Source organism: Oncorhynchus clarkii, chromosome 31 (assembly GCF_045791955.1).
Source record: "Oncorhynchus clarkii lewisi isolate Uvic-CL-2024 chromosome 31, UVic_Ocla_1.0, whole genome shotgun sequence".
In the NCBI taxonomy this organism is placed as follows: Eukaryota; Metazoa; Chordata; class Actinopteri; order Salmoniformes; family Salmonidae; genus Oncorhynchus; species Oncorhynchus clarkii.
Genome location: NC_092177.1, coordinates 35,550,960 through 35,574,872, shown reverse-complemented (window position 1 = coordinate 35,574,872; position 23,913 = coordinate 35,550,960). Strand labels below are relative to the sequence as shown.

General features: G+C 43.5%; 1 protein-coding gene across 2 annotated transcripts; it reads left to right on the top strand.

The window, feature by feature from the left end:
• The first annotated feature begins 888 nt into the window (after window positions 1-888).
• Window positions 889-23,590, top strand: LOC139391241 (TBC1 domain family member 9B-like). 2 transcript variants are annotated; one of them, XM_071138888.1, is made up of 22 exons: window positions 905-1,182; window positions 2,692-2,802; window positions 2,979-3,097; window positions 3,375-3,603; window positions 3,986-4,244; window positions 4,583-4,790; window positions 5,099-5,296; window positions 5,748-5,918; window positions 6,552-6,702; window positions 9,479-9,693; window positions 13,587-13,704; window positions 13,962-14,247; window positions 14,517-14,646; window positions 14,876-14,974; window positions 15,227-15,295; window positions 15,704-15,944; window positions 16,161-16,226; window positions 18,914-18,985; window positions 19,351-19,401; window positions 19,982-20,041; window positions 20,158-20,249; window positions 20,342-23,590. In XM_071138888.1, the coding sequence occupies exons 1-22, from the start codon at window positions 1,065-1,067 to the stop codon at window positions 20,972-20,974; spliced, it is 3,696 nt and encodes a 1,231-aa protein (XP_070994989.1). In that variant the 5' UTR covers window positions 905-1,064; the 3' UTR covers window positions 20,975-23,590. The 2 variants fall into 2 exon arrangements, with proteins under 2 accessions (XP_070994990.1, XP_070994989.1); XM_071138889.1 differs by lacking the exon at window positions 19,351-19,401 and having other exon boundaries at window positions 889-1,182.
• Window positions 23,591-23,913: the final 323 nt, after the last annotated feature.

The following is a 23,913-nucleotide window of genomic DNA, read 5'->3' as shown; positions in this document are numbered from 1 at the left end:
ACTATTGTCGATGTGTGCAGAGGGTCCCTGGTTCGAGCCCGGGTAGGGGCGAGGAGAGGGACGGAAGCAAAACTGTTACAAACTGCAAATTCCTGCATGCTCCTGCACGTTATCTTCTAGCTGACACCTTCATTACGGGTATTGTGTCCATTTAAAACATGCACAAGACAGATCACAGAATTGTCCATTTAAACAAATGTAGCCAATTTGTTCATTACTGCATTTAGCTAACATTAGATAGTTAATCCAGAAAATCCTACCTTTGCCTCAATTTGGCAGTCTCGTCCAGTTCCTCATTTGTAGTTCTTTATGATAGCCACATAATCAGCTAATTAGCATTTCATTTGGGGGGGGGGTAACTACAAGCAAATATATTGATAAATGTAACCTTGTCCTAGAGCAATTTGCAGTAATCAAATGTCACTCCAGGGTATGCCTACAAATCACAGCCCTTATTTGAAGTGTTTCTGAAATTCACTGTGGGAAAAATGAAAAGTGGAAAAACGATTGGAACCAATTCCCTGTTTGACCGCTAGGTTTTATTCATACTATTGTACTCTTGTCGCATTCAGAACAACTGAGAACTCGGAAATATCCAACTTCCAAATCGTTCAAATCAACTGGGAACTCGGAAAATAACGACCTCCGACCGGGAAAAATCGATTTGAATGGTTATCTAACTTGGAATTCCAACAAGGGAACTCGGGCCTGTTTCTAGAGATCCGACTTTCTGACCTGAAGATCACTAACTTCCCAGTGGTTTTGAACGCGGCATCTATGTAGTCCTACCAGTATGTGCATTATGATAAAAAAAAATATTGCAGTGACAGTGACCACGTCAAGAAGCGACGCAGCGTACAGTGGGCGTGTTTCGTGCAAGTAGGAGGCGACCCGTTTCAGAAACACAACAGAGCAGGCAGCTGCACAGACGGACTGCCCGCGGTCATGAACTCAAAACAGCAGGCAACACGTCTGCAAAACAGGCCTGTGTAAAGTCTCTTAACGTACGCGGTGCAGCATAATATCCAAGTATAAGTGCGTAATTTGGAAAAAGGTCATTCAAAATGTGGATAACTCCGGAGGAGGTGTTGCTGGCCAACGCTCTGTGGGTGAGCGAAAGGGCGAACCCCTTTTTCATTCTCCAGCGGAGAAAGGGCCATGGCAAAGGAGGGGGCATCACTGGTAACTATGAAATTCAATAATTTTGTATAACTGTTTTCTGAAAAATATAATTTGTGTTGGCTAATGTCTTGCATTAGTAACGAGGGCTTTTGTTAGCAGGCTTGGGTGTTAGCAAGATAGCTAGCACACAGGCTAGCTGTTGTGTTGACGTGGGGAAAAGTGGCGCTAACTACTGTTAGCTATTTAACGGTAGCTTTGTTTTTTCTTCACTTACCATGCTCGCTCTTTGCTACTACTAGCTAACAGAATTGATAGCTATAATGCTTGCTAAAATGGTGCTTTCATGACATCTGGGAATTCTGGGAAAAACGAGGTCAAATCATGATGTCAGTGATCTTAATTTCGGATCTCTAAAAAGATGCCCGAGTTTCCGAGTTGGAAGCCCGTTAAAAAAAAATCCCAGTCGGAACTCGTTTTTGCCCAAGTTCCCAGTTGTTTGTAACGCACTGAAGTGTGAATTTTGAGATTTTCCAGTTCCCAGTTGTTTTGAATGCGTTTGAATTGTGTAAATTTTCTCAAATACATCACTAAACAATAACGTTACACAGCTAGTAGACTATTGCTACGTTCAAGAGAACTGGTAGTTTTGAAAGGTCATCCAACTCGGAATTCCAGGTCGGGAACTCGGGCCTCTTTCTTGAGCTTCGATTTTCCGACCTGGAGATCACTGACGTCATGATTCGACCTCGTTTTTTCCGAGTTCCCAGTAGTCTTCAAGGGACCATATACTAGTTTAGCCAACCCGAGACTGTGCTAGCTAGCACTGCCATATGACCAAAACATTTAAGTTGGATTAGCCTCCCACTTTGAATTTGGTGCTATCATAAAACATCAGATATAGGTAACTTTAGCTATCTCCTGTAATTCTAGTAATAAAGAGAATAACAATGGCATGTAATGAAAAACGATTTAATATTAAAGAACTCTTTTTAGGCTAGGAAGCTATCTAGTCCGACACTCATAATTTAGTTAGATTTGTACTGAATTAGATCAAGTCTCATTTTAGGTGACTCCACACAAGTGGCCTTTCATTCACAAGGGTTTATGATGTTTCCCTTTGATTTAGATATCTCTCCCCCAAGTCCTTGTCTAAAAGCAACAGCACCACCGCAGCTGTGTTGCTGACGAGTTCTAGGAACATACGCAAGGTCTAAGACTAACCTACAGTACACATTAACCCGTCACATACGACGGTAAAATGTAGGCTATGAAATTGTACATAATGTAGGTATGATTGAGGTATGTGTATGTGTGTGCACATGTGAGTTTCAGTGCATGTCTGTATTATCAGACATTGAGCTTCAACAGGTGTTGGACTTCCACACTCCCCCTAAAAAATAGATGTCAATTCAGATCTTAACCAAATAACATTTGTTTACCCAGAAAGTAGGTTAAAAGTCACACATGCAAAGTTAGGATTCCTTCAGCCAGCTACTTCATATTTTGCATGGTTGACCTGTAGTCCCCTATTGGGATTCATGCCTAAAATGCTGTGCGGTTTTACTTCAGGATTGTTGGTGGGCACCATGGATGTGGTCCTGGACTCCAGTGCCAGAGTGGCTCCCTATAGGATCCTGCACCAGACAGGGGACTCCCAGATCTTCTGGAGCATCGCTTGTGGTGGGTGCAAAACCATGCCATGACACTTCTGAATATTCTGGGATAGGCAAACTGTTTTGAAGCTAGCTTATTTAAATACAACTGTATAAAAGCATCGGGACTATATAAATTCTATCCATTATGATCAGGTCTAAAGAGACCTCTTCTTGTTGTGCTGAAATACTGTGTTTTCCCAGGCTCCTCCCGGAAGGAGATCACGGGGCATTGGGAGTGGCTGGAGACCAACCTGCTCCAGACGCTCTCCATCTTCGACAACGACGAAGACATCACCACCTTCGTCAAGGGGAAGGTCTCGGTAGGCACTGCTGCCACAAAGCATAGTTCAACCTCCTAGAATTAGAACACATTCAAATTCTATGGTCAAACCTTGGGTTAGCCAATGTCTTAATTGTTTCTCCTGCGTTATGTAAGCTGCTGACTCAGTTCCTCTATTAAGAGCAGATCTATGCATCATGGTCACATTGGCCGAAATCCACGCAATCCGGAAAATGCCATTCATACCCATTCTAAGTGGCATGCGTGTGTTCATGCACAGAGTCTGAACTCCCTCTTCCTCCAATCTTTCTATCTAGGGCATCATCGCCGAGGAGAACAAGAGCAAAGCGGCCCAGGAGGACGAGGACTCTGGCAAGTTCCGCGAGGCCGAGCAGAAGATGCGGAAGCTGTTTGGCATGCCCGGTGAGGAGAAGCTGGTCAACTACTACTCCTGTAGCTACTGGAAGGGCCGTGTGCCCCGCCAGGGCTGGGTCTATCTCAGCGTCAACCACCTCTGCTTCTACTCCTTCCTCCTGGGGAAAGAAGGTGAGTGTGTGTGTGTGCTCGCTCACCCGACATGCTTGCATAGGATGTGTGTGAGCATGCATGCATGTGCATCTAAGAATGAATGAAATGGGTAGGAATCTTATGAGACTGGTTACAGAAGAAGATAATGGGGCTAAGAGAGAGTGTGTGAAAGGACATGGAGTATTGAGTTTGTACGGGTGTAGAGGTAACCCCACTTGAATGTTGCAGCAGTAACCCCCGACAAATGGAATTCTATGAAATCGACCTTCTTTCCCTTTCTGTTGTTACTTCCCCTCTAACTGTACACCAATCTCTGCTTGCTCACTGCCCCCTTCCTTTGCTCTCTTTCTCTCCCTCTTATCCATTTTCTCTATCTCTCTCCTCCGGTCTCCTCTTATAGTGACCCTGGTGGTGCAGTGGACGGAAGTGACACGTCTTGAGAAGAACGCCACGCTGGTGTTTCCGGAGAGTGTGCGGGTGAGCACACGGCACACGGAACACTACTTCTCCATGTTCCTCAACATAAACGACACCTTCAAGCTCATGGAGCAGCTGGCCACCATTGCCATGCGCCAGCTGCTGGACAACGAGGGCTTCTCCGCCGACCGCACGCTGCCCAAGGCATGCAAGACGCTCAAGAATGTCTCGGCACTCAAGAGGTACGAGGTTTCAAGGTTCAAGAGAGATGAGTCGGGAATTTCCTTCTTTTTCTGACAGGAAATTTTCCGAACACCTGTTTTCAATGAAATGGAGGGTTCTTCCAAGAACTTGCTTGTTCAACCTGCAGAGAACAGGGGTAGGCAATTCAGGTCCTGAAAGGCAGCACGGCATGTATTGTTCCTCCTAACACACCAGATTTTGTTAATGACAGTCCTCAATTTTCTGCATCTCACTGATAAATCACAATTCTTTATTTTTTTTCATGTGTATTTATTTACTGTATATCTCTACCTTTTGCTAATTTACTCCTCCTCTCACTATTGGATGTCTACTTCAGGGACCTGGACGCACGGGCCAAGAACGAACGCTACCGGGCGCTGTTCCGCCTGACCCCGGACGAGCGCCTGGACGGACACACAGACTGCACGCTGTGGACTCCCTTCGCCAAGATGCACATTGTGGGCCAGCTGTTTGTCTCCAACAACTACATCTGCTTCTGCAGCCGTGAGGAGGACCTCTGTCAGCTCATCATCCCCCTCAGAGAGGTACCTACACACACACAACGCAAGCACGCCCCTTTCTTTCATTTTCGGGCATCTTGCCTCTCTCTCTCTTTCCCTATGTCCTGCCTCCCTCTTTCTCTCATTTCCTTTCTCTCTTTGGCAATCTTTTTCACTCTCACTTTCTCACTCTGTCCATATTTTTTCATGGGTGACATAACATGCCCTCGTGGGATGCGCCTAATGTTCTTAGTTGTACATTAGAGTAAATAAACAAAGCACTCTTCCCCCCTCTCTCTCTCACCTCCCCTTTCTCCCTCTTCCCTCTTTCTCCTCACTCTCTCTCTCTCTAGGTGTCCATTGTGGAGAAGGCAGACAGCAGCAGCGTCTTGCCCTGCCCCGTGTCCATCAGCACCAAGAACAAGATGACCTTCCTCTTCGCCAACCTCAAAGACCGTGACTTCCTGGTCCAGCGCATCTCCGACTTCCTGCAGCGCACACCTGACAAGCTGTGGAGCGACGGCCACCCGCTGGCCCTCAGTGGCTATTCAGTGAGTCAATCAGAGGGGATGTGTGCTGTTAGGGTGGGCCCTTTGATCTATCAGTAACACTCTGTCGTGAAAGAGTAGGGTTGCAAAATTCTCAGGTTTTCAAGAAATCCTGTTAGGAGGATTCCAGATTTCCTGCTTATTCACTCCTGATTCTGTGAATATTGGGGAAAGTTACTGTAATTCTGCGACCCTATGAGATTGTGATCCATAATATGGCTTTTTGACGTTTTCTGCTACGTTCTAGATTACATTAATATGATATGACCACTCATTCACGGTCATGCTTTTGCTAGAATGACTTCTTTTGAATGGATTTGTTTATTACATACAATATATACAAATTTGTATTCTCTCTCTCCTTACTTATTTTTTAGCATGACAGGATATCCAGCTGGTATGTTTTAGCTGATAACGACCCTTTAAATCCACAATCTCCTCCTTCCCCCCCCAGGTTTCTCCCAGCCCCAGTACCACCCCACTTTCTTCCAGCCTCCCCACACCCACGGGCGCAGGAGGGGAACCGTCCCAGGGGCGCCACTACAGCCCAAGCCTGCCAACAGCCACACAGGGCCTGCTCCGCATCTACCAGAAGGACGACCCAGAGGACCACGGGCCCAAAGCTGTGAGTCCAACCCTGCCCAGACCCACGTCAACGGCTTCGACTGTCTTATGCTCTTAGAATATCCTACCCATTTTTTTTATATGTTTTTTATTACTTCAGTGTGCTCTCTCTGTTTTTTTTTAAAGCTGAAGTGATCCTTTCTTAACAGTCTTTTATTGTCCCTACCTAGAGATGTAGACCGGGATTGATGCTTTAGAATGTAGTTTAATGTTTGCCGTGTCTATGGTTCTTGTCCTATCATGGTTAACATTACACGAAAGGAAATACTATCTTAACCAAGTGTGTGCATAGGCAAGCTTGAAATTTGACACTTGAAGGCCACCATCTGTTCATCTATCTATCTATCTAGCTCCCAAACTCAAGGATTGCAAGTCAGGCCTGGCTCATTTGGAAACAGTGCTCACTTCGCCATTCGTTGTCTTAGCTCTTTGACATTGTTTGCTTTGCTCATGGTGCCAAAGGAGCATAAAGACCATGTTCTTACAGCATTCTAGTCATTGATCACCAATGTCATTATATTGTTATAACATACCTTTAGCTTGATGTCTTTTTATTTTTGGGGGGGTCATACTGATATACTGACACCCCCCCCCCCCCCCCCCCCCTTCTCTCTCTTTCTATTCTCCTCCTCAGACCAAGGAGAAAATGAAAGAGGAGTCGTGGAACATCCACTTCTTTGAGTTTGGCAGGGGGGTGTGTATGTACCGTACCTCCAAGACCAGAGAGCTGGTGCTCAACGGTATCCCTGAGAGCCTCCGAGGGGAGCTGTGGCTGCTCTTCTCAGGTAGACATTTTGTTTTCTACAATTCAATTTCTAGAATTCTCTTAGCCTATGTGTCCCCAAAGAGCACATAAGAGGTTTGGTTAGCCCACATAGATACCGTGCATCAGTTACCAAATGCCTTAACTGGAGCATCCCAATATGCAGTCATTGCACTCAGTTTTTCTGATGGAAGTCAGGCTACATTTCTAAACTTCTGCTTTGGCTGTGTAGTCTGTGGCTGATGGCTCCAACCACTAGGCCACTCCTACTCTATCACAGATGCACTATGTCTTAGTGCTGTTTTTGGCAGCAAGTCTGTGGGGTTTCTAACCACGAACCATAAGTAGGTGTCATTGCAGAGGAACTCTCCCCCCCCGTATGGTTTCTGTTCTTGTACCAGTTTTCAAAGACGCCACTAATCACCTACAGGCTAGCTTTGAGGGTTCAAGTTTGGTTTAGGTGGAGCTAGCAGAAAGCCAATGGGCCTGTACCATGAATTCAACAGAATTGCAGATTGTAAAGGTGAGGTAGATCATTTACCAAATATAAACAAATGCATTCAATAATAGCCTATAAGGTTTCTTCAAACATGGTGATTTTGAATGGCAGAGTTTGAAGGTTGAATATAGACTATATATACACAAAAGCATGTGGACACCCCTTCAAATTAAAGGATTTGGCTATTTCAGCCACACCCGTTGCTGACAGGTGTATATAATCAAGCACACAGCCATGCAGTCTCCATAGACAAACATTGGCAGTAGAATGGCCTTACTGAAGAGCTCAGTGACATTCAATGTGTCACTATCATAGGATGCCACCTTTCGAACTAGTCAGTTCATAGTGCGTAAAAATCGCCTGTCTTTGATTGCAACAAGCAATGTCAGCACAATAACTGTTTTTCTGGAGCTTCATGAAATGGGTTTCAATGGCCGAGCAGCTGCACACAAGCCTAAGATCACCATTTGCAATGACAAGCGTTGGCTGTAGTGGTGTAAAGCTCGCCGCCCATTGGAATCTGGAGCAGTGGAATCGTGTTCTGTGGAGTGCTGAATCAGGCTTCACCATCTGGCAGTTCGGCAGACGAATCTGGGTTTGGCAGATGCCAGGAGAACCATAACCAGCTCTTGCAACTCTTATGTTAATAGTAGGCTAAGTCTACCTACATATTTATGAAAAAGGCTATGGCAAATAGGAATAGGTAGGTCATTTGGTGTGTCGCTCAGCTGTGAGCTGCATTGTTGTGCGCTGCCTGACTCCAGAGGTACCAGTCATGTTCAAATAGGTTAAACTATCGTCTGTGCATTTTTTAAATATTATATACAGTACCAGTCAAAAGTTTGGACACACCTACTCATTCCAGGGTTTTTCTTTATCTTTACTATTTTCTACAATGTAGAATAATAGTGAAGACATTAAAACTATGAAATAACACATGGAATCATGTAGTAACCAAAAAAAGTGTTAAACAAATCAAAATAGATTTTATATTTGAGTTTCTTCGAAGAAGGAGTTCCCACATGTGCTGAGCACTTGTTGGCTGCTTTTCTCTGCGGTCCAACTCATCCCAAACCATCCCCATTGGGTTGCGGTTGGGTGATTGTGGAGGCCAGGTCATCTGATGCAGCACTCCCATTACTCTCCTTCTTGGTCAAATAGCTTTTGTTTGTGTGTGTGTGACAATTTATATTACACATCACAATGTTGTTGCCATCGATGTCTTTTAAACATAGTTGATATCCGATTATATCGTAATATCGCCCAACCCTACTTTACACCACTCCGGCCGACGCTTGACATTGCACATGATCTTAGGCTTGTGTGCGGCTGAGTCGGTTTGGAACTCGGTAGTGAATGTTGCAATTTTTACATGCTACTAGCTTCCGGACTCTGCGGTCCCGTTCTTTGAGCTTGTGTGGCCTACCACTTCACGGCTGAATCATTGTTGCTCATATACGTTTTCACTTCACAATAGCAGCACGTGCAGTTCACCGGGGCAGCTCTAGCAGGGCAGAAATTTGACCAATTGACTTGGAAAGGTGGCATCCTATGACGGTGCCACGTTGACTCACTGAGCTCCTCAGTAAGGCCATTTTAGTGCCAATGTTTGTCTAGGGAGATCACATGGCTGTGTGCTTGATTTTACACACCTGTCAGCAATGGGTGTGGCTGAAATAGCCAGATCCACTAATTTGTGTGTGTGTGTGTGGTGCACATCCACATCAGCAATCTGTTGGTTTCAAGGAAAGCACTCACTCTTATCTTGTGACTTGAAGGTAATGTGTTTCATTGTCTCTGCCATATTGACTAGGGAAGTGTTGTTATTGCAACGTCACCAAGCTGACCCCTCCCCTCCATCATTCCTTTCTGACTCATCTGGTATCAGCTGACCAACTAGATTCCTGAGTCATGCGGCCTAGCTAAGCAAGGGTTACACAATAATGAGAGAACCTAGAAACGGAACCGCTGGATTGTGTTGCTATGTGGATGTGTTTTTGTACTTTGGCTGTTTCCTCTATGTAAAATGATAGCACTCAATGACCAGGATTGTGTCCTGCAATGATATCTGGAATGACTAGTCTGTTTTCAGGAATCTGTCGACTTTGTGTTTTCTAGCAAATATGTAAAGTTGGCTCATGTTTTTGTTGATACAACAAACAAACAACCAGTCATACAACGGATAGAATCAAAAGGATCTAAACGTTAGATCCTTTGCCGACTGACAAATCCATATGGACTGAATCTGCCTCATAATCCATTGAATTAACCCTTTTACTACCATCCATCTCCTCTCCAGGGGCTCAGAATGAGATGGCCACCCACCCTGGCTACTATGCTGAGCTGGTGGAGCAGGCCATGGGCCGCTGTACCCTGGCCACGGAGGAGATCGAGAGGGACCTGCACCGCTCCATGCCCGAGCACCACGCCTTCCAGAATGAGATGGGCATCGCTGCCCTCCGCAGGGTCCTTACCGCCTACGCCTGCCGCAACCCTGGCATAGGATACTGCCAGGTATGACAACTTAAAAAACAACAACTTTACTTTACTTAGGATCGTCACTCTCCAGGAAGCATCATAGGCCATCAATGACTCTCCATCACACTCGGTCTTGTTCCATCTTATGCCAGATCTTTTGGTGTCTGCTTCAAGCTCCCGCTGCCAGGTGTTTCTTGGGTGCCCTCTCTTCCGTTTTCCTTGTGGGTTCCAGGATAGAGCTTGCCTGGCAGTGGCGTGCCTGGGGCCTGGGCCTTCAGTGAGTTCCTACACAGTCCCCCCCGAATTAATCCACCTCTTATTACCATCATTATGATGCCATGGTTCTAGACACTATACATTTAGACAGAAACGCAGTATAACCAGGCTTTGCGTCACCTTGAAATTGACATTTTTATTCTGAGAATTGCAGGGGAAGAGTACAATACAGTACAGTTCAACTAATAGGCAAGAACATAGTCGAGTGCAACAGAGTTATATTAATATTCTTATTCTATCCATTTCTGGTCCACAAACTTTGAGCTTTAAGTCCAAAAAAAGTCAGCATTTTCATCGTGTCCCCTAAATGAAAGTTCCTGTTTACCCAAAAACATGACACATTCAATGAGTCTTTTCAATATTTCCCTATTTTTCTTCACCTTTTCATTGTGCAGCTCTGTTGCCCTGCGCGCTTGTTTGTTGAGCTGTAGATCCACTCGGGTGTCCCCAAAAGTTTTCAAAAGCACCATTGCTTGTAAGTGCTCAGCCGTACTTTGGTGTCTCGTTGCTGCCTTGGTTAGACTACTCAAGTTCGCAAAGCCAGTATTGCTCCATACACCAAATTGATCACTTGCAAATAATAGGCATTCCCAGCAGTACAGTTTGCAGTGCTTCTCGGAGCCTGTGAGCCATTGATAGCGCTCATAGTTGGAACTTTGAAAGTGGCGAACGAACCCCTTTCCCGCCTGTGACAGGTTTTGTAGCGTCGGCGTCGGGCGACCTCTCCTTACAATGTCTAACTTTTCTTGAAAAGTTTGTCTTGAGAATGACGTTATAATTATATCCTCGACCAAATCGATATCTTCTCCTCCTTTCGCCATTGTGGGTTGAAAAAACAGCTTAGTAGTACGCAAATTAATTCAACAAATTCAGTTTCCTAGTTCTGCGGTTCTGCATAGACCTGCCCATAGGACCTGCCTCTCAATATTGGTAATCCAATCAAAAGACGTGCACGCACTTCGCCTGCTAGCTGGCTCCTGTGTAACACTGGAGCCAGCCAGCAGGTGTACAATAGCCAACTCTAAAGCTGATTGGTTGAAACTAAATTTTAATTTCCATTCACTTTAAGCTACAAGCGACCGCACTGTTGATTCTGAAGTCCTGAGGGCAGATTTTAGACCCCTGGCAACACATGATGGCTGAATATGATTGGATAAAAGATCTAACATAAAGACCAGCCCTCCAAATCTCAACCTGGGGCTGGAAGCAGTGCAACCAAGAGGAAAGCTATGAAATGAAGAGTATAACTCTTACTCTGGGGAATAATTTAATACATATTTGTGGGAAAATATATATATTTTTTAAATATATATTCTGATGATGTTTAGGCCAGCATAGAATGCCTTGCTGGCCCTGAGGGCCCACCACTGTTGCCTGGTGATGTTGGAAACTTGTTAGGTTCCTTTTTGTTGTTTTAAATGTTAAAACCAATTAACATGGTCACTGGCTGTGAGATGGCTGTGAGATTTCTTACACTTTGTTTTAGAGTTTGCTACTTAAACCTATCTGTTATATTTAGAAACTTCTCTGGAATGCAGAATTTGGTTCCAGAGAGTGGGCAGTTGAGTTGGATGCTTTTGAAGTAGTTGAAAGAACTCAATGTAATGCTATAGTGGAATTAAATTCCTGGAAATGCCATCTGAATCAGACTGACTGTTTGAGTTGACTCAGCCTCAAGCTGATAATGAGATTGGAACGAAGGCCTAGCGTCCTAAGCATTCCCTGGAAATAGTGCTTGAATTATATGGGACAGGGAAACAGGCTTTCCATTAAAAAATGTGGCACCGGACATTTCTGTATTTATTTACAGGATATTTCAGAAATTTGCCGGACCCATATGCGTTGGGTGAGTAACCTGATTACGGCATCCACCCACGGTGCTCAGAATGACAAATCACATTTAGATTATGGTAAATCATATTAACAGAACGTGCAAGACGAGGATGCAACGATGTGCGGTTCTTACCGAATTCGCATGTGAACTTTGAAGATGTTTTGAATAACTGTCCACATTTACTTTTCCTCAGCCAAAAAGACGAGTAACGAATAGCAAGATCACTAGCTAATGTCAATTTACTATCCCACGCAGGTTTACCTAATTTATTGGCCAGCTCGTCGGGAAAGAAATAGCCTATTCCAAACGGACTATGGACGATAGATCCCAAATTCATACAACCAGTAGGCCTAGGCTACATTATTATCATTTAAAAAAAATAAACAATGAGTCTGACGCAACAGATCAGAGCGTTTTAGCTTAAAATGTTGATAAACAATTTATTTCTTCGCATTATATGCGCACAAGACAGTAGGCTATACGCAAATGTTTCTTCCATAATGCTATTAGCGGGGGTAAAACTAGCACATGCTAGTGGTTTCAAGTAACAGAGATTAAAATATCAGTTTAGAAATGTTGAAAGCGGATAGATCTAATATGCAACAACTAGCATGGGCTACTATGCTAATATGATTAGGATTGTGCATTTGGCTACAGGACAATGAAATAAAGTTAATATAAAATAATTGCCTCCACTGATATGGTCAGATTTTGGCTAGGCTACTTTGAAGCAAGGTAATGCCTCGTATCGATTAAAATGTTCAGGTTCCAAACGATTTAAGTATATGTTTTGAAAAAGCATACTGCCTCCAGATCATTGCAAAGTGGTGTGTGATGCGCTGATGAAGCCTGCCTATGCATTTGCTGTTTGAGATGTTTTAGCAGCAGCTCTCGCGCTCTGACAGATTTTCCGCTCAAAGGTTTTGTATTTGTATGCTGTACATGTTTCATAAATAAGATGCATAATGAATATACTGTACAGGTGCCAATGTATTTCCACTAAATTATGCAAATGTACCTATAGATGGATAAGCATGACCAGTCAAATGTATTTGCATGAACTGGTGTTTTAATTAATAGGTGAAAATGGACTATTTTATTTATTTTCTTTTCTTTTTTATCGGCCAAAGGCCGGCTATTACCGGCTAACAGAAACCTTGCAAAGAAACTACCGTAGTCTGGTGGTCTATTCTTTACTGTAAGGCTATTTCTGCCTGTTTTTGTCTCTGATTCTTCCTTCTCTTCAGTTTGTCTTCTTATTGTTCATTCTTAAGTGTGTCCACCGTCTCACTCAATGGTCCATACCGTCGGGCAGACCGGTTCAGTGCATGATGTCTGATGCGAACAGACTTAGCGACAGCTTCTATCTACAAGCAGACTGCCTGAACACGAACTGGACTGACCACCTGTTCTAATTCTCCGCACCTTAGCACACAACCACACAGACACATATATACATTCATGCTACACACACACACATCACAACTGCTGCTACCAGACTCTTGTTATACTGCTCAATGTATACACTTATCCCCCCTTCCCCAATACACATGTAAATATTGGACTATAAATTGTGCCTTCTTGTATTGTCCTTATGCTAAAATGTTTTCTATTCTACTGACATTTACTTAGTTCATATTATTTATTGTTGTCGTTGACTTGTCGAGGAAGAACCTGCAAGTAAGCATTTCATTGGAAGATGCGTATCCCGTACATACGACTAATAACTTGGAACTAGAAATTCACTAAGACAGGAAATAACATTTGTGATGCTGCACAAGCAGAAGAGTACACAATGATCAATGCCTGTCCCCTCCAGGCGATGAACATTGTGACGTCGGTGCTGCTGCTGTACTGTACAGAGGAGGAGGCCTTCTGGCTGTTGGTGGCTCTGTGTGAGAGGATGCTGCCAGACTACTACAACACCAGGGTTGTGGGTGAGTGACAGCTAAGACTGACAATAGAAATACTGAGCCGCTAATTACCATAGAAATAGAACGATTGCTGAAGGTTCTAAGGGTGATAAGAACTCAGTAGTTGATGTGGGCTGTGGTCGATTCAGTTTTCCAATTTTCTATAAGGACTTTTCATTGCATGAATTTCATTTTACCTCTCTTCCTAAAATGAATTGAACCCAACCTTGATGCGTATGTTTGGATATGGATGTCTTTTTTAAATTCTCCCTCTCCCCCAGGTGCTCTCGTTGACCAAGGCGTGTTTGAGGAGCTGACTCGTGAGTGCCTCCCCCTCCTCTACGAGCACATGCAGGAGCTGGGTGTCATCTCCACCATCTCCCTCTCCTGGTTCCTCACGCTGTTTCTCAGCGTCATGCCCTTCGACAGCGCCGTGCTCCTGGTCGACTGCTTCTTCTACGAGGGCATCAAGGTCATCTTCCAGGTGGCACTGGCCGTGCTGCACGCCAACATGGACACGCTGCTGGGCTGCACCGACGAGGGAGAGGCCATGACCATACTCGGACGGTGAGTGGGGGGTGGGAGAGACTGTCTGCACTGACGAGGGAGAGGCCATGACCATACTGGGACAGTGAGTGATGGATTTCAAGTGTTTCTTGGAATTGACACCACATATTATGTAGCCAAAATGTTTAATTGGAAGGGTAACTATACAGAAACCTTAATTGTTTTACATTTTTATTTATGAATGGTGACATTACCATTCTGGACTGATGAAGCTATAGCCATATTGCGCTGGACTGAGAATAAGTGGTTGTTCTCTCACTCTCTCTCAGGTACCTGGACAATGTTGTCAACAAGCAGACTGTGTCTCCTCCCATTCCCCACCTCCACGCCCTGTTGACCAGTGGTGATGAACCACCACCTGAGATTGACGTGTTCCAGCTCATCAAGTCATCCTATGACGTAAGACAAGTCCTCCCAGCATGACTAGTAGAGCCAAATTACTTTTTCACAAACACAACTCGCTTGTTTACTCAATCGCATTGAACAAGGAGAGATTGATGTAGATTCTACAAATCAGTGACTTCGGGATACATTTGTAACCGACTCTATTGAACTCTATTTCAATTATATTATACTACAATTCTATAACACCTGCCTTTTCCCTCTGTTTCTCTGTGTCCCTGAGCAGAAGTTTGGAAGTCTGCGTGCTGATGTCATCGAGCAGATGAGGTTCAAGCAGAGGTTAAAGGTTATCCAATCGCTGGAAGACACTGCCAAGAGGAGTGTGGTGAGTTCATATGTCAAAGAAGTGACTGTGATTGAAACGCTTAGTGACGTTAGTTTCTTGATCTCATTGCGTTGATGGTTGTAGTTTGACGTCGACAACTGAATTTCATAGCATTGAGATTAGTCTACATTATACTCCATTCCAACCATCACTTAATAATGATCTATTGTCTTACTGTTCCTACTTGGTCCAATGTGCTATAGCCAGAGATGTTTCTCTGTCTTGTTGTAAAAGCTGTGTGTCTGTCCACAGGTGAGGGCCATCATGACCGACTCAGCCTTTAGCATCGAGGAGCTAGAAGAACTCTATGTTCTCTTCAAGGTGAGAAATTGGCATAATTATTACCGCCCATGTGGCTTTTTACACCATTACCAAACACTGGTCAACATTTTATTCAGTAAGTTCTTTGTTAGCAATGTTCTAAACACAGGCATGGCAACTTAGTGTGGTGGGTATTAGTCATGATTGCGGTGATGATAACAGGTCACACAGCTGTCACATGTTAGGTGTTGTGCAACCAAGTGAGCCATTATCAATAGACTGAGAACAAAACAAGTTGTGGCTCATGCTGCAAACAAGTGTAAACCTGAAAGCCCTCAACAAAAGCCATCACTATCAAGCTGTTAGCTCAAGTCCCTCAACTGTCAAGCATCATTGGACAATCCATTCAATGTTACAATCAGCTAATACCACCTCTGAACTGCATCCCACTCCCCTTGCCCATGGCAGGCCAAGCACATTATGAGCTGCTACTGGGGGGCCAGCTGCACGGCGGCGGAGCGCCATGACCCCAGCCTGCCCTACCTGGAGCAGTACCGCATCGACCTGGAACAGTTCTGCCAGCTGTTCGGGGCCCTGGGCACCTGGCTGTGTGGCACTCACACCGTCACACTGGCTGCTCGCCACTTCCGCCTGTTGGACAGCAACAAGGACGGCCTCATCAACTTCAAAGAGTTTGTCACGGGCCTGAGTGAGTTTGGAGATTTGAATTAAGAAATCGCAACTTAACTGACATGCATTACAACATTGATGTTTTCAGCTGTGGTTTTGAGAACAATTATGTGCTAGTTTGTAGAAGGATAAGTCCCCGTGCCTAATTTGACTGGTTAATTATAAGATTGTAGTTGGCATGGATCCCATCTCTGCCACCAATTGGGTAACTGACCAAGCATATGTCTCCCATCAGGTGGGATGTACCATGGAGACATGACAGAGAAACTGAAGTTACTGTACAAACTTCACCTGCCGCCAGGTAAGCAGGGAAAAACAACTCTTCAGGTTCAATAACAGTCTAACCTACCACTGATAAATGTATTGCAGACATACTGCAGGATATTGACACTCACATTCTGACTTGGCTTCAGACTTTTCACTCAGAAACAACAGTTCTAGTGAATCAATAAATGCAGAAGATGTGAGCCTGCAGTCAGCCAGCCAGCAGACACACTTGTGACCCTGTGCTTTGGGTGGTGTGTTTTTAAAGGGACAGTATGCACATGAGAGAAGAATTGTCTCTCTCAAATCAAATTACATTTTTCACATGCGCTAAATACAACAGGTGTAGACTTTACCGTGAAATGTTTACTTACAAGCCCTTAAAACCTCTTTGGGCTAGGGGGCAGTATTTTAACATCCGGATGAAAAGCGTGCTACCCAGGCCCAGAAGCTAGGATATGCATATTATTATTAGATTCGGATAGAAAACACTCTGAAGTTTCTAAAACTGTTTGAATAATGTCTGCGAGTACAACAGAACTGATTTGGTAGGCAAAAACCTGAGCACAATCCATCCAGGGAAAACATTTTTTGAGCTCAGTGATTTCCACATGGAAAGGAAAGGAATACTTCATCTCTCAAAGGAAAAACATCAACCAATTTCTAAAGACTGTCTTTAGTAAATTGGTTGAAGTTTTTCCTTTGAGAGATGAAGTATTCCTTTCCTTTCCATGTGTCACACAAAGGGACTCAAGTCTTTTGGAGCGCACGACCTGGAACGCGCTTCACTTTATTTTCGTCCGGTATTGAGCAATTGAGCACAGTATTTCCCAGTCTTAAGTTTTACCGATTATTTACGTTTTAGGATACATAAGTTTGGATTAGGGACGTTGTTTGAAATGTTTGGACCAAGTTTACAGGTAAGTTATTAGATACTTTGTAGTCATGTTGGGCGAGTTGGAACCTGTGTATTTCTGAATCGAACGCGCCAAATAAATTGACATTTTGGGGATAAAATGAAGGAATTGATGTTTATGGGAGATTTTGGTGTGCCGACAGAAGAAGATCTTCAAAGGTAAATCATTAATTATATTGTTATTTCTGATTTTTGTGTAGCACCTACCTGGTTGAAATCTGATTTTCATGTGTTTGTATGCGGGGTGCTGTCCTCAGATAATTGCATGGTCTGCTTTCGCCATAAAGCCTTTTTGAAATCTGACACTGTGGCTGTATTAACAAGAAGTTAAGATGTATTTTGATGTATAACACTTGTATGTTTAATGAATTCTTATTATGAGTATATCTGTTTTTTTAATTTCGCGCACTGCAATTTCACTGGATGTTGTCAAATCAATCCCGAAATGGGATCCGAGCGGAAATGAGGGTGAAGGGATTTAACCAACAATGCAGTTTTAAGAAAAGTGAGAGTTAAGAACAATTGAGCAGTTGGAGAAAATGTGTGTGCTTGTGGGAATGAGTGACAATGTGTATGTATTATAATATTTCATTAATCTGATGACTTTCATTAATCTGATGACTGGTATTTATCTAATCAAATAATTGTTTTGTTACCCAATTTTAAATTAATCATGTAACTATTAACTCAATAGGAATTTGGGGCACCGCGAGAGCGGTTCTTTTACCATCTCCCGAATTAAACTCTAAAGGTTACATCCAGAAACAGTCAACTTATTAATCATAACCTCGTATCATATCATCATTCTGAACAGTCGTAGCCTCCAACATCTGCAAAAATCCCAGCCTTTCTTATGATTCAGTACTACACAAATTGGTTAATTTTAGCTAACGAAACAGGTCCCTTGCGGACTAACACAATATGGCAGCTTGTTACAAAAGAGAGAGAGAGACATACTTTGGTACATTTAGAAACTACTCTCACATTAACCATATACTTTGCACACGAACTGCCACCGTTTGGAGTAAGAAATCATGAATGTATTTACGTTTAGATGTCTTGATTCTTCCAGTGATTGTCTGGCAGGTGAGCTTCTCGCCTCTACCTCGTGTTGAGATTTCAGAGTTTGAACCACTTTAGAAGTGAGCTGCAGCTACATGCTTCTCTGGCCTGTTAATTATATGTTAAACCCACCGTTTTACACAGTTCATTCAAAAGGGGTGGTTCGTGAGGCTGACACGCTCTCTGACCTCACTCAAGGGGTGGTGACTACTTGCTGTGCACAGTTTTATATAAACAATTTCGTCTTATAGTTTCTAACATTTACATCCCTCAACAAAAACACTTATTGTATTTCATACACAACATAAGAGGATGACGACTTCGTACATGTAGTGTATATACTTCTCAAGTTACAGTATTTACTTTATAACATTTTTAATGACATCACAAAATAACACCCGAAATGACATTATTATTTGTCACCTCTGACCATTCCCCACGTTCTATGTTAGAAATATTGTTCCTGTATTCACTTTAGAACGTGTTACAGTTTTGGCGGGGACGCCTGTGAGACAAAGGCACATTCCTGGTGAATTTGGAGAGGGAGATAGCTTAAAGTTCTAAACCTTGATTTACAACAGGGTGTGAACTGTCAACACCCCCCTCCCCCTCCCCCCTGTCTGCAGGTGAGAGGGGGTCAGGCTGAAGTTATTTATTGCAATACTGATCTGACCTGTATGGATCCTCACATGGACAGTCATGACAAATACATGCTAGTGCTAACATGCTTCTTGTTTCTCTTACAGCATTGTGTCCAGAGGAGGCTGAGTCGGCACTAGAGGCTGCGCAGTTCTTCACTGACGATGACAGTCCACAGGGTACACACACATTGCTGTTGACATATGCGTAGAGCATACACTCTTATACTTCTATAGGGGGAATATACACACTTGGTAACCATCTCTCATACTTTAGTTTGCTCACAATGTAAATGTGATATTTGACATTTTAGATGTTCTACTTAAGGCAATGAGTGGTTCCTACAGTCTGTGTGTGTGTGTGCATGGAAAATGGATTCCTACTACTTGATTTAACTGACAGTGTGTTATCATCATCCTCATGGATCTGTTTCCTCCCTCACTTACTTTGTCTTAATCTCTTTCTCTATATTGCGCTTTATTTCTCTCATTTCTGTAATTTCTTGCTCTCCCCATCTCGTTTTGTTTTCTTCTCAACGCTCCAGAATCTCCCTTCCTGTCTGATCTGGACTTCCTGGTGCAGGAAGTGACCTCAGGTTTGTCTCTCTGTGACTCTGTGTCACAAAGACATGTTTGATCAACAAAATGTTGGCCACGCTGTCAGGCAGAATAGTCCATCTAATATTCCAATCTACAAATTTGTGAAACAATTATTTGTTTTAGTTCATAGAGGACACTCTCTAACCTGTTAATAACCTCGCCATGTGATAGAGCATACCAGCAGATTACACAACTTTATACAGTGGGTCCCTCCTCATTTCTTCTTCCTGTCCACTTGGTACAGTCCACTCGGGGCTCTCTTTGGAATGTTCTGGTGTGATAGACATCACATCTTTCCCTTATCTGACTTTCTGTGATATCTGCATCTCAGAGCGTGGACGTTCCATCCCTGCCTGTTACCCTCCTAGTATCTGTGGGCTAGTTGACTTCCCTCATCTTCCGTGAAGTGAATGTCTCACAAACTAATACAAACATCAACCCCCCCGCCCCCCCTTCCAACCTCTGTCTAGATAAACCACTTTACCCCCTGTCACTGTGTAGTGTGTACACTGGTGTGGATGGTCTGAGTAGTGGCTTTGTGGACATGATGATGGTGGTGGTTGTCTTCGTCTGCAGGAGAGGAGATGAAAGAGGCTGGGGAAGCGTCGGGATGCGGAGATGCAGAGGAGAAGAAAGGTGAGCCTCACTCCGCCTATGTCAATTACCTTTCTGCAGTATTGATATTCTTCCTCTGCAGGATTCAAGCTGTATTGCTATACGTATCCAGTGTAATATTGTGATGTCTGTTTCAGAGGTGAAGGACTATAAGTATTACCTGAGGATGTGGGCCAAGGAGAAGGAGCCCAAGATTGAGACCATTAAAGATCTTCCCAGGATGAACCAGGTACACATTACTGAGAGATGACCATAACTTGACCACTCATGCACACTTGGAGAAGCCATTTCTGTGACTGATCCCCTGTGTGTCCCCTACAGGAGCAGTTCATAGAGCTGTGTAAAACCCTGTACAACATGTTCAGCGAGGACCCACTGGAGCAGGAGCTCTACCACGCCATAGCCACTGTGGCCAGCCTGCTGCTGCGCATCGGAGAGGTGGGCAAGAAGTTCACCAACAACGGTGCCAAGAAGCCAACCGACACCACCTACACCCAGGCTCCCACCCTTTCCGCTGAACTGCCCCAGCCCGAAAAAGAAGAGTCGAATGGGGAAAGCAGCTCAGGACAGTCCCTGGTCTGCAAGGCTTTGGCGGAGGCCCAGCTGGAAACGCCGCCCCAGCAGACGTCGGACGAAGAAGTGAAGGATGACACGTCGGTCTCGTCCTACTCCATGGTGAGCACGGGTTCGCTACAGTGCGAGGACATCGCCGATGACACAGTCCTAATTGGCTGCGCCGGCGACCAGCAGCGGCGAGGCAGCACGCTGGACGGCGATTGGTCCATTACCTTCGAGCAGGTGCTGGCGTCGATGCTCACCGAGCCGCCCCTGGTGGACTACTTTGAGAAGAAAGGAGACATTCAGGCAAGGATGGCAACCTGTAAGATGCAAAGGGGGGTGGAGAGGCAGGTGAGCTCGTCAAGCGACCATGAGTTGGCCCAGCTCTCGACCTAAGCGGACCCATCCAGAACTCAACACTCACTGTCATTTCTCACCCGTAGGGGAAAACCGATCACTGTCCAACTCGAGTTACCGTCCGGCCTTGCCTCACTCCCGTTTCACAGGGAGCTCTAGACCTGTATCTCTGTTGTGATTGTCATCATTTTACAGAACCGTGTGTGTGTGTGTGTGTAGGAAATATATCTATTGAAACAGTATTCAGTCTGTAAGCAGTCTGCCCAACGGTTCTTACCTTGGATAAAAGCCACATAACTCTAAACATTTACAACCTATTACATCAACCCTAATACATTCAGAACCAGATTCAACCTAAGCCTGTTCCTAGACTAAAAATCACTTTCAGTAGAGGTTCTCCATGTCACATGCTTTCTAGTCCAGGGCTAAGCTTAATATTTGTCTTGGAAACTTGCCCTTGAAGTGTAGGGGCTAATCCACGGATGGGATGTTGTGCAGAGGAACATTGGTGCAGGATATCAGAGTTTTAACGTGTTAGTACTCAACTGTATTTCTGTCGCTTCTCCTAGCACTCTGCGGACCACAATCTAAGCTGTGGGTAAAAGCCTTCAACTGGAAGACCTATATGAGACATGTATAAGACATATGAGACACAAACGTATATATATCTGTGAAATCCACAGCCATCTCAAACTAAAGAAAGAAAGCCTTAAAAAAAAAAAGACTGAACTAGATGTTAGATTTTAGAAACCGCTTGTTTTTGTTTTGTGTAGGTTTTTCTTAGAGAGAACGTTGGGAGAATGTCTGCGTTACCACTCTGTTCTCTGGCCAGTACTTGCTTCATTAGTCCCATTTCAGCAGTCGGTTATTTAAACTACCTTTGGGTGTGTAGTCTTATAGTACAACTCATGGTAACACATTGGTGTGGTTTGGGAGAGTCCTCCCTCCTTCACTAACTAACAATTAATCTGCAGCCTTCAGATATGCATGGCGCTTCGCTCATTTGGTGACTCGCCTGCCAGGACCTGATTGGACTGTTTTTGTAATGGTAGGTTGGCATATACACAGGGATAATTGTAGTGTTGGCATTTTGGGGAGGGACCTCTGAGGCTAAAATCTGCAGAGTTGGAGCATCACAACAAACAGCATTGTTTTCATTGAATGCCCTTCTTGAATTTTTTACCTGCATATCAAACAAGGCAGTATCTCTTCCCCGTAGTTCAAAGCAGACACTCAGGGGGCGCTATGTGTCATTCATCAAATGACCTCAAATATTGTTTTACCCAAAGAAATACAATAGTTTTTCCATTAGTTACTAGACCTAGCTGTGAGTCGGTTGTATCTTTGTATTCGGGCCGGAGTTAAATTGACCATCTGTAAGTGGTCAATGGTTACCCCTGAAATGCACTGCTTCTGTCATTTCAGAATAGCAGTAAAGAAACATTTCCTGCAAGCAAATACTATTTTAACAGATTCCCATTAAATTTCAGTCTCGAGACACTTGCTAAAACGCCATGTAATGCTTTTCCTTCAAGCCAATAGGAGTCCCAAGCTGTGAATTACTGCATATAATTTTCATATTATCTTCTATCGTTCAAAGCTTTTAAGTGTATTAGATGTTTCTTGATAAAAATATAGCCTCAAATTGGTCTCATGTTATGAAGGAATTGAAAAAAACGTGTTACTGTCCTCCTGAATATTCATAACCTTGTTTTAACAGAGATAAGCTTCATACACAGTATTTGACTACACACCCACATTGGTCACAAACATAGATATTTTGCATTCTTCATGTCTACTTTTGTCAACAGCTATTTTTTTATGTTTGGCAAGAAAAAGTATATTTTTAAGAATCCGTTGTCTTTTAATCCATTCACCCCCCCCAGACAGACCAGACCGATGAAAGCAATATGGTAGCTCCATCGGTCATATTGCTTACGCCTATCTAGTTCCTTCAGAACTTCAGATTGAGAAACACTAGAGAAGTAGGAGTTAGAGATTGTTGTACAAGGCTATAGGCTCCTCGGTTTTTGTTTCCATTGTGGTTATCCAGACGGGTCTGAGATCAGTGGAGAAATGTGCTGGCACTGCTCAATACTGGTCTCTGAACTGTTCTTCTATGACACTAAAACCAGACTTTAAAAGGTTGTCTGGCTGGTCCTTTGTTCATAACTCAACAACAGTCCAGCATTGCCCAAGGAATTTGCTTGCAGCATTACATACAAAGTTTATTGGCACTTTGTAGGAGTTTTATACCCCAAGTTAAATTTATCAGTGTTATTTGTGCTGAGCCCCAAAGTCCCAGTTAATCAAATTGTATGTAGATTATTTTATGTTGGCACACACAACCTGTCTCACTTTGTATATTCTTTGCTTTTCATCTGCATATGTTTCTTATATCTAATGAAAATGACTAATTTTACTTGTTTACCTTGCAGACTACTTTCTAAATGTGAAAACAAAGAACAAGGAAGCAGTTTTGCATCTTTTGGGGTTCTGGGATAGCCTATGTGGCTGTTAAATCTGTTTATCCACCTATAGATATGTCATTAATGTATCCATGTAACGGATGTGTTTATTCACAAACTTGCATTTTAAATTGTATTTGATCAGTACTGTACTATATTGTGTAATAAATTAAAATACTGAATGAAATAACTTGATGGTTTTATTTAATAGGACAGGCTTACACCATTTGGTTATATTAATAGTTTGTTTTTAGCTCTGCAGACAAGATTGGCCACTCTTAATCCAATTATTGTACATTATATATGACAAAACATGTATTTTTACTGCTCTAATTACGTTGGTAACCAGTTTATAATAGCAATAAGGCTACTCGGGGGTTGGTGGCATATGGCCAATATACCATGGCTAAGGGCCTTATTGCTTAATTGAACAACATAGTACTTACTATATCTTCATGCTTGCGTCCATTTAATAACTGCACTTAGCCAATGCCAGAGGGCGCTCAATAT

Bases quoted from the DNA above. Each gene is read 5' to 3' on its own strand.
- LOC139391241 (XM_071138888.1), top strand. From the start codon at position 1,065: ATGTGGATAACTCCGGAGGAGGTGTTGCTGGCCAACGCTCTGTGGGTG. The intron at 3,098-3,374 runs GTAGGCACTGCT...CTTTCTATCTAG, and splicing joins TCGTCAAGGGGAAGGTCTCG to GGCATCATCGCCGAGGAGAA. The intron at 14,248-14,516 runs GTGAGTGGGGGG...ACTCTCTCTCAG, and splicing joins GCCATGACCATACTCGGACG to GTACCTGGACAATGTTGTCA.